General features: G+C 34.2%; 1 protein-coding gene across 1 annotated transcript; it reads left to right on the top strand.

Moving 5' to 3' along the window:
* Positions 1-367: 367 nt before the first annotated feature.
* LOC140838985 (uncharacterized) lies at positions 368-4,853 on the top strand. The gene is made up of 4 exons (XM_073205614.1): positions 368-2,174; positions 2,475-3,007; positions 3,200-3,994; positions 4,089-4,853. Exons 1-4 carry the CDS (start codon positions 368-370, stop codon positions 4,851-4,853), a joined length of 3,900 nt encoding a protein of 1,299 aa, XP_073061715.1.
* Positions 4,854-10,314: the final 5,461 nt, after the last annotated feature.

Raw genomic sequence — 10,314 nt, 5'->3', positions numbered from 1 at the left:
ATGTAAAATGAACAATTACAGAATTATGTTCATCATCTTGAGGATGCCATCATTATGGCATTGGAGCCGGAAGTAGAACCGGTAGAAGAACAGATGGAAGATGAAGTATTAGGAGATGGCGAGGTTTTAGATGATTGAGTATTTAGTGTCGTGACTATTTGTAATAAGGATTGATAATCCATTTCCTTTCTTTTACTTCTTATCATTACACTTCTGAAAACTTTGATTTGTATTGCTTTTCCTTCTCATTGGAATCAATAAAAAGTTTATTTGATCTATTCCTTGATTGATTTCATATTTGAGTTAATCTTCAATATTTTTGTACATAATTATTCAAACATCTTAGAAATTCTCATGCGTGTAGGAAATGGCAGAGAGACCCTATCGTAGCAACCGCAACCCGCGATATGCCAATCGCAACAATGATTGCAACAACAATAACAACGAAGATACACCACCAGCAGCAAGAGTTGGCCTTAGCAGAGAAGATTTAATGGCCATAGCAACCATTGTGGCAACAACCATCCAAGGAATGAGCCATGTAAATACCAACACTAATCAGCCACCACCACCTCCACCACCGAATGGAATCAAACACCATTATGAATCTCTTCGGAGGAATCGAGTCCCAACGTTTGACGGCAACCCTGACCCAGAAGTTGGTCAAGGCTGGCTCAAGAGTATTGAGACACAACTCCAATTGCTTGAAGTGCCAAATGAACTAAAAGTGACTGTGGTGACACCATTCCTAGAAGAAAAGGCGGCCAAATGGTGGGAGACAATCTCAGCAAATATGACAGAAGTCGGACCAATCACATGGCAAAGATTTCGAGAAGCATTCTTGAAACAATACTATCCACCAGAGTTGAGATTAAAATTGTTGAGTGAATTTGAGAATTTTACTCAAACCCCGGATATGTCTGTTGTGGAGTACACTTCTAAATTCAACTCCCTTGGAACCTATGCTCCTGCCATCATGGCAGATGATATCCTGAAGATGCATCGTTTCAAACGTGGTCTGAACAGCCGTATCCAATCAGCTCTGGCAGTTTACCAACCCACAGGTTTTGATGATTTAATGGGAGCAGCCATTAGAGCTGAGACTGATATCAAGCGCCGAGAAGATGAAAATAAAAATAAACGACCTCTCACTGGACAATCTTTTCAAGGTAAACAACCAGTTAAAAGGTCAAACCAATCAAGTGGACCATTCAAGGGAACTCCTTCCAATTCAACTACGACATTCTCAAGCATAAAACCGTGTCCATTATGCAACTACCGACACATTGGAGAATGTCGAAGGAACACTGGTGCTTGCTTCAATTGTGGGAAGATGGGACATCGAATTGCTAATTGTCCTGAACCATTAAAGAAAATGACATGGTCAAACACTAATGATACCCCCAACAAGCCAAAGGAGAATAAGACCAATGCTCGTATGTTTGCCATCACTCAAGAAGAGGCAGATGATGCAAACGATGTCGTGGCAGGTACCATTATAATCAATAAAATTTCAGCTTATGTGTTGTTTGACTGTGGTGCCACTCATTCATTTATTTCTAAGAGATTCACTAAGAAGTTAGGGCTTATACCAGAGATACTTGTTGAACCTTTTAGAATTGCTACTCCCACCAGTAAAACAATTGAAACACATAAGATACATCGGAACTGCATAGTATATATCAATGAACACACATTCAACGCTGAATTGATTCAAGTTAACATGGTGGAGTTCGACGTTATTCTGGGAATGGATTGGTTATCCAAGAGTCATGCAATAGTAGATTGTCGGCATAAGATTATCAAACTCCGAACTCCAAGCCAAAAAGAAATCACATACCATGGCAAGGCTAAGAAACGTAAATCCCTCCTTTCTGCATCTCAAACCTGGAAAGCCATGAAGTCTGGAGAAATAGTTTATCTAGCAATGGTAAACGAAGTAAAAGAAGGAGTCGAGCTCAAGATAGAAGATATTCCAGTGGTACAAGAATTTTCGGATGTCTTTCCAGAAGAGCTACCTGGAATGGTTCCGGACCGTGAGATAGAATTCGAGATTAACTTGGTACCAGGTGCCACACCAATATCAAAGGCACCCTATCGAATGGCTCCAGCAGAACTCAATGAACTAAAAGAACAACTTCAAGAGTTGTTAGACAAGAAACAAATCAGACCAAGTGTCTCTCCTTGGGGAGCTCCAGTCTTATTTGTAAAGAAAAAAGATGGAAGTATGAGATTGTGTATCGATTATAGAGAACTCAACAAGATCACAATCAAAAACAGATATCCTCTTCCAAGGATAGATGATCTTTTCGATCAACTCAAAGGAGCCACAGTATTTTCCAAGCTTGATTTGAGGACAGGATATCATCAACTGAAGGTCAAACCAGAAGACGTTCCAAAGACAGCCTTCAGAACAAGATATGGCCATTATGAGTTTACAGTAATGCCATTTGGATTGACAAATGCTCCAGCAGCTTTCATGGATCTCATGAACAGAGTATTCAAGCCATTTCTCGACAAATTTGTAGTGGTATTTATCGATGACATTCTCGTATATTCCCCAAGTGAAGAGGATCACAAAGAACATCTTCACCTGACTCTTCAGATGTTAAGAGAAAAAGAGTTATACGCGAAATTCAAGAAATGCGAATTTTGGCTAAAAAGTGTGACTTTCTTAGGCCATATCATTTCAAAAGAAGGAGTATCTGTGGACCCTAAAAAGGTGGAAGCAATCACTGGCTGGCCGAGACCTAAGACAGTAACTGAAATTCGAAGCTTTCTAGGATTGGCAGGTTACTATCGAAAATTTGTTGAAGGTTTCTCTTCAATAGCTACGCCTCTTACAAAACTTACACAAAAGAACTCAAAATTTAACTGGAGTGAGGAATGTGAAAAGAGCTTCCAAACGCTCAAGGAAAAGCTTGCATCTACACCAGTACTGGTTCTACCCACTGAGGACAAAAGCTTTACCATTTACAGTGACGCATCAAAAGAGGGTTTAGGATGCGTACTCATGCAAGAAGGAAGAGTAATCGCATATGCATCAAGACAATTGAAGCCGTACGAGAAAAATTATCCTACTCACGACCTCGAACTAGCTGCGGTAGTTTTTGCCTTAAAAATTTGGAGGCATTATCTTTACGGCGCCAAATGCGAGATCTTCACAGATCATCAAAGTCTCAAGTATTTGTTCACACAGAAAGAATTGAACATGAGGCAGAGAAGATGGATTGAATTGTTAAAAGATTATGATTTAACAATAAGCTATCATCCGGGCAAGGCAAATAAGGTAGCTGATGCTTTAAGTAGGAAAAACATGGGTAAAGTGATCCTAGCTTCACTTTCTGCACAACCATGCCTTCAAGAAACAATCAAGTTAAGACAGAATCAAGATCCTACTTTGACAAAACTTAAAGAACAAGTCAAAGAAAAGAAGTCACAAGATTTTCATATAGATGAGAAGGGAGTTCTGTGGATGAAAGGACGATTGTGTGTACCAAACATCGAGAATCTTCGACAGGAAGTAATGTCTGAAGCACATAAATCAAAATTTTCGGTCCACCCCGGCAGTACAAAAATGTACAGAGATTTAAAGAAAAATTTCTGGTGGAGCAGAATGAAGAAGGATGTAGCAGAATACATCTCTAGATGCCAAGTCTGTCAACAAGTTAAAGCTGAACATCAACGGCCTGGAGGACTTCTTCAACCCTTGGAAATTCCAGAATGGAAATGGGAACATATTTCCATGGATTTTGTAGTAGGTTTACCAAAGTCTAGGCAAAGTCATAATGGAATATGGGTAATCGTAGATAGACTCACAAAATCTGCACATTTTCTACCTGTCCGTATGAATTATAATCTGGAAAAATTGGCTACCATATACATGGACAATATTGTGCGATTACATGGAGTTCTGGCAAGCATTCTGTCTGATAGAGATCCAAGATTTGTATCTCGATTCTGGAAAAGTTTTCAACAAGCTATGGGGACTAAGGTTACTCTCAGTACAGCTTATCACCCTCAAACTGATGGCCAAACAGAGAGAACAATACAAACCCTTGAAGATATGCTACGAGCATGTGCTTTAGAATTCAAGTGGTAATTGGAGTGAACATCTACCTTTAATTGAGTTCGCTTACAATAACAGTTATCATAGCAGTATTGGAATGGCTCCATACGAAGCTTTGTACGGCCGAAAATGTCGATCACCTCTATACTGGGATGAGGTAGGAGAGAAATCCATAACTGGACCTGAACTTATCCAAGAAACCGTGGACAAAGTAACAATCATTAAAGAAAGACTCAAAATTGCTCAAGATCGACAGAAAAGTTGGGCTGATCTAAAGAGGAGACCAGTGGAGTTCACCGTTGGAGAAAAAGCTTACGTAAAAGTTTCTCCCATGAAAGGAGTTGTTCGATTCAATAAAACTGGGAAATTACATCCTCGATACATAGGACCTTTTGAAATTTTAGAAAGAATCGGAACATTGGCATACAGACTAGCATTGCCACCAGATATGTCAAGAATTCATAATGTATTTCATGTTTCACAATTGAGGAAATACATCCCAGATCCAAGTCATGTTCTTGAAACTGGACCGCTCCTGATGGAAAGTAATTTGAATGAAAAACTAAGATATGAAGAAGTTCCAATTCGAATTTTGGACACCAAAGAACAAGTATTAAGGCGTCGCAACATTTCCTATGTTAAGATACAATGGTCTAATCATACTGAAAGAGAAGCTACTTGGGAACTAAAAGAGAAGATGTTCGAGCAATATCCCTATCTGTTCGAAAATCTAGAAAACTCAAGTTTCAGGGACGAAACTTCCAATAAGGAGGGAGGAATGTAAGAATATGATTTTTTTTATTATTATTAATTATTAGTATTAGTATTATTTTTATTAGTCATTATGGAGTTCAAAACATTGACAAACATGAGTTCAAAACATTGAAAAACATGAGTTCAAAACATTGAAAAACATGAGTTCAAAGCATTGAAAAACAATTGTGTCCAAATTTTTGACTAAAATAATTAAAATATTTTAAAGCATGCATTAAATTATAAGAATTATTCTCCAATCTTACCTATAAATAGATGTTTTGAGAATGAGAGAAATCACACCAAAACCTCTCAAACTAGAGCATGAATGAAGCTTGAACACCATCAACCATTTCTTGAGTGATATTTTCGAGCTAGAAATTCTGTTCATTTTCGAGAGAAACTTCCGGTCCAACGGTTTATTCAAATCTAATCTCCACCGTTCATATTACACTTTCATATGTTTTAAACATCATATCAAAATTTCAGCCTCATCCATACGGTCAAATTTTGTGAAACCCTTCGGCAAGAAAACTGCTCGGATTCCGAACGAGTTTAGCTAATTTACGGATTTTCGGACGATAAATTCAAGCTTGTTTCTTCCGTAATTTTGGAACACCTTTCTGTAAGTGGGCTTATGTTTTAAAGTATTTAAGTATGTTTTCGAAAATTCGGTCGACATGATATATTCCTTCGATTTGATATATGAATATTTCGTTTTGATAATTTGTTAAGCATGTTTAAATCAATTTCAAGTGCATGTTCCTTTCGTTTCAAAATTATGTTATCTTCATTTCATGTTATATTCTAATATATATTCTTAAACACCAATTTAGTGTATTCTAAGAATTATGTTTAAAGGCACTGTTATGATTCAAGTTAGAAATGGTAAAAAGGAAAATTTTCCTAAAACATGATAAGATATGACAAGTTTATGGCCCTGATGCGGTGGGTAATAATAACCGATATAAGGCCTCACCCCTTAGAGGAATTACATATAGGGGACTGATCAGTAACACCATGGATAATAAGATGAAATAACAGTGCAATACGAATAATTTATGTCTATATGCATATGCTAAGTTATGTTTGCTCATTGTTAATATCATGTCTTGATTTTGTTGTGACTAATTATTGTGACATGAAATTCATTTAATATTTACATAAATATATATAAGTTATGTCGTATCTATCATTTTATTGTTCCGACGTTTGTTGAGACACGGAAAATTTCGAATTGTTAAAGATCTATATATGTATATCTTTGTGTTATTGTGATCGATCGGCCCCCACTTGCTGAGTATTTCACAAAATACTCACCCTTACACCTCTCACTCCCAGATAAGAATGAAAAACAAGTTGAAGAAGAAGAGCAAATGCATTTCTGGGGATGGTAACAATGTTTCTGTTGATCAAGACATACTTTGGAATTTGGCTATCTTTTATTTTTACGCTGTTCGCTTCCGCACTCGTTTGTTAAATTGATTACGTTGTAAAGACATTGTATGTTTTATGAAAAAGACTGGTTTGGTTGTACACTGTACTACGAGGCTTGTTGATTTACGATTGAATAATTGTAAAACAACGCCGGATGTCAACTCACCCCGGTATCGGGACGTGACAGATTGTGTATCATAATCGACTTATTTCTTTCAACTTTCCAGCCTCAATCAATTATATAATACCACTACATGATTGTACATATGCAACTCGAGAAAAAGTTTTTTTTCCATCAATTTTTTAGTATTATGTGGAAGTGGATATAATTTTCAGTCTTGAATATAGACATCATCCTTGATTCCTTATATTTAGGACAGATCCAGAAATTAAAGTTGAGATTAGCTTAAATTTAATATAATAAGTTAATATATATATATATATATATATGTATATATATATATATATATATATATGTATATATCAGATATGAGATATTAATATTAAAATAGTTAGCAAAATGACCTTGATAATTTTTTTTTTTAAAAAAAACCTAATATTGTTCCTAACGTATTCGAAATAGAAGACTTAATTTAAAAAAAAAAACAAGTTTAATTAATATCATTTTTCAAAATTTATATATTATTTAAATTAATATGTAACCAGTATAATATAAGACAAGTTTCACTTAAATTTATAATTTATATTTTAAAACTATTTTTAATATATTTTAAATATATTTTAAAATATAAATTCTATTAAATAAAAGAATTGATAAAATAAATTTATCACTTTTATGAGTTAATTTGCACCAAACCTCCTTTAAAATATCTAAAATCTACATTTATTCATTGTGAAAGTTAAATAGATATTTTATATATTAAATTTTATGAGTTATTTGCACCGTGATATCTTTTTAAAAAATTACACTGTGCTTAAATCTCTATATATATTTAGCAAAAAAAATAGAATTGGCTCGAATCTCCATAACTCTTTGTAAAAAAAAAATTGGGCTGGGCTACAGCCTAGGACATGCCAAGCATGAGTCCGTCCCTACTTATATTGGGACGCATATGATTTTAAAAAATTTGTTTCGATTAATTAGATTTTAGAAAAGTTTGGTCAATTCGGTTTGTCCGAAAAATGTTCGATTAATTAGATTTTAGAAAATTTGGTTCGATTTTAACCGAACTTATTACTTTTAACATATTATGAATCTTGGCTCGGCACTGCTTAAATAATATTTTTTAAAGTCCAAAATTATTTTTTAAAATATACAATTTATTATACTATATTCATTATTCACGCCTCCAACTCTAATGTATGAATCCGTCCAAGTCCACTTCTGAACAAACACCGATTTGTTGTTTTCCCCGCTGAATAACTTTTATGTCCAATTATGATTGAAGATGTCACCTATAGGTTGAGGAAACTTTCTCGTTTTGAAATAATCTATCTTTGACTATCATTAAATATCACTATATATATATATATATATATATATAAACTTGTGTGAGACGGTCTCACGGATCGTATTTGTGAGACGGATCTCTTATTTGGGTCACCCATGAAAAATTATTACTTTTAATGCTAATGGTATTACTTTTTATTGTGAATATTGGTAGGGTTGACCCCCGTGAGACGGTCTCACAGATTATGATCCGTGAGACGGTCTCACATGAAACTTACTATATATATATATATATATATATATATATATATATATATATATATATATATAATCACACGTCTTGACTTCTGAATACAATCATTCCACCATGCATTCTATAAATAATCTTGGCAACTTCTTATTTTCATTCCTAAAATCATCAAACCATAGAGACAGCAAACCGATCTCGAAACCGGACGCTCTGAAATCAAGAATATGCAGAAAGAAGTGAAGTTCATGCTTGTGTCCACAATCATCTGTCTCCTCCTCTCATCCGCACTTGCTCGTTCCCGCGGCGGAGGAATGGGAGGTGGGGGCAGCAGTGGTAAAGCAAGGGGTGGCACAAGCGGGGGATCTAATGGAGGTAGCGGCAGCGGCTTTAATAATAGAGATGGCAGCACTGTTGGCGGAGTTGGAGGAGGTAGTGTTGGCGGAGGCACGTCCACTGGTAATGGCGGCGGATACAATGTTGTGCGTACACAGTCCAACGGCCAGGAGCCCGGTAGCAGCAGCTCGTCTACTTCATTTCCATGGCCGTGCTTGATTGTGGCATTTTTGGGTTATTCTTTATTTTAATTATAATCATATTACTCTTTTTTTTTAATTAATTAGGCTTCACAATTGGATTCAATTTATGTTGTATAGCTCAAATTGAATATAAAGGAATAAATTTTTAGACTTTTTTTTTTTGGAAATGGATTTTGTATTATAATTATTTGCAACTTGAATTCGGATATTGACACCTTAAACCATGTGTCCCACTTTTGCTTCGTTATAGCTTTCGTATTAAATAGATCGATTTGTTTGATTTGATAATCAAATAATATTATTTAATTTCAAATATTTATATATCTATATTTGTTGAAAATGTGAAAAATATTTGTGTTGAAAATTATAATGTTGAATGTTGAAAATTAGGTAAAATTGGGTGTTGAATATTGAAAATTAGTATGTGATGATGATTATTTGTAAAGAAATTCTATAAATAGGATCACCATTTGTGAAAAAATTCACAATTGAGTAGAGAGAAAAATATTATGAAATGTGCAGTTTGGTAAATTTTGAGAGTTTGATATTTTTATTTTTTACCATAAAATTTTACTTTTTCATAGCACATTATCAGCACGAAACTTTAAAAGACCTTCATATTTTTCAAGCTCCAAAACAGGAGAAAAATGTAACAAAAGTAATAATATTTATTTTATTGTGTATATCTTTAATATATAATATAATGTTATTATATAATAAGATTAGAAATAATAAAAATAAATTTTTCAAAAAACTTGTTATAAATCTTGGGAGGATGTCAAGACGACATCACACTCACGGTAAGGGATACGACAAGTATAAAAGCCTATAAGGTTTTTAAACAAAATAATAAATGACACCTCATTATAATACTGTGATATGATATACATAATTATTCAAACATGTCTAATATTATATACACCATATTATTACCGTAAAATTATACAAATACATACATTTATTTTTTTGTACACCAACGGTCATAAACGGTAACAAAACGGCTAGTTTTTGCCCTATAAATATGATCTGACAAACACATTCAATCACTCCAACTTTCTCTTCTTCTCTAAAAATTATTCTTCATCAAATTTTTTGAAGAAAAAAGAAGATGGCTTTCTCAAGGTTATTTTTAATTATTTTGGTTATCATACTCACGAGTCTTGTATTTATTGGAGAATATCCTCCTCGTATGTTTTCTTTATTTTTACGAATACCTGTACTTGTTGTTTATCCATTAATTTGTATTGCAATATTCATTAACTAATAAAATGCATCGTAATTTTTTTAGTACCACCATGACAAACTTGGCAAAGCTCGAATTCATTGCTCTTGATATTACGGGGAAAAATTATATGCCATTGACTCTTGATGTAGAAATGCATCTTGAGTCATTGGGTCTAAGTGAGACCATTAAAGAAAATGGTATATCTTCATCACAAGAAAAAGCAAAAGTTATAATATTTTTGCATCGACATCTTGATGAAAGTTTAAAATGTGAATATCTCATCGAAAAAGATCTCATGGCTCTGTAGAAAGGATTAAAAGAAATATTTGAACATATAAGAAAAATTATACTTCCGACCGCCCGTGATGAATGAAATATGTTAAGATTCCAAGATTTTAAGAAAGTCAGTGATTACAATTCAGTGATGTATCGAATAATCTCGCAGCTAAAATTTTGTGGACATGAGGTTACACAATCGGAAATGATTGAAAAAACATTTTCTACGTTTCACGCATCAAATATAACTCTACAACAACAATATAGAGTGCGTGGATTTGCGAGATATTCTGAACTCATCGCCTATCTTCTTGTGGCGGAAAAGAACAACGAGTTGCTAATGAGAAATCATCAGTC

This window comes from Primulina eburnea, chromosome 8, assembly GCF_022965805.1.
Source record: "Primulina eburnea isolate SZY01 chromosome 8, ASM2296580v1, whole genome shotgun sequence".
Lineage (NCBI taxonomy): Eukaryota > Viridiplantae > Streptophyta > Magnoliopsida > Lamiales > Gesneriaceae > Primulina > Primulina eburnea.
This window is presented reverse-complemented; position numbering and strand designations above follow the sequence as displayed.

Bases quoted from the DNA above. Each gene is read 5' to 3' on its own strand.
- LOC140838985 (XM_073205614.1), top strand. From the start codon at position 368: ATGGCAGAGAGACCCTATCGTAGCAACCGCAACCCGCGATATGCCAAT. The intron at 2,175-2,474 runs GTGTCTCTCCTT...ATGCTCCAGCAG, and splicing joins CAAGAAACAAATCAGACCAA to CTTTCATGGATCTCATGAAC. The intron at 3,995-4,088 runs GTTACTCTCAGT...CATGTGCTTTAG, and splicing joins AACAAGCTATGGGGACTAAG to AATTCAAGTGGTAATTGGAG.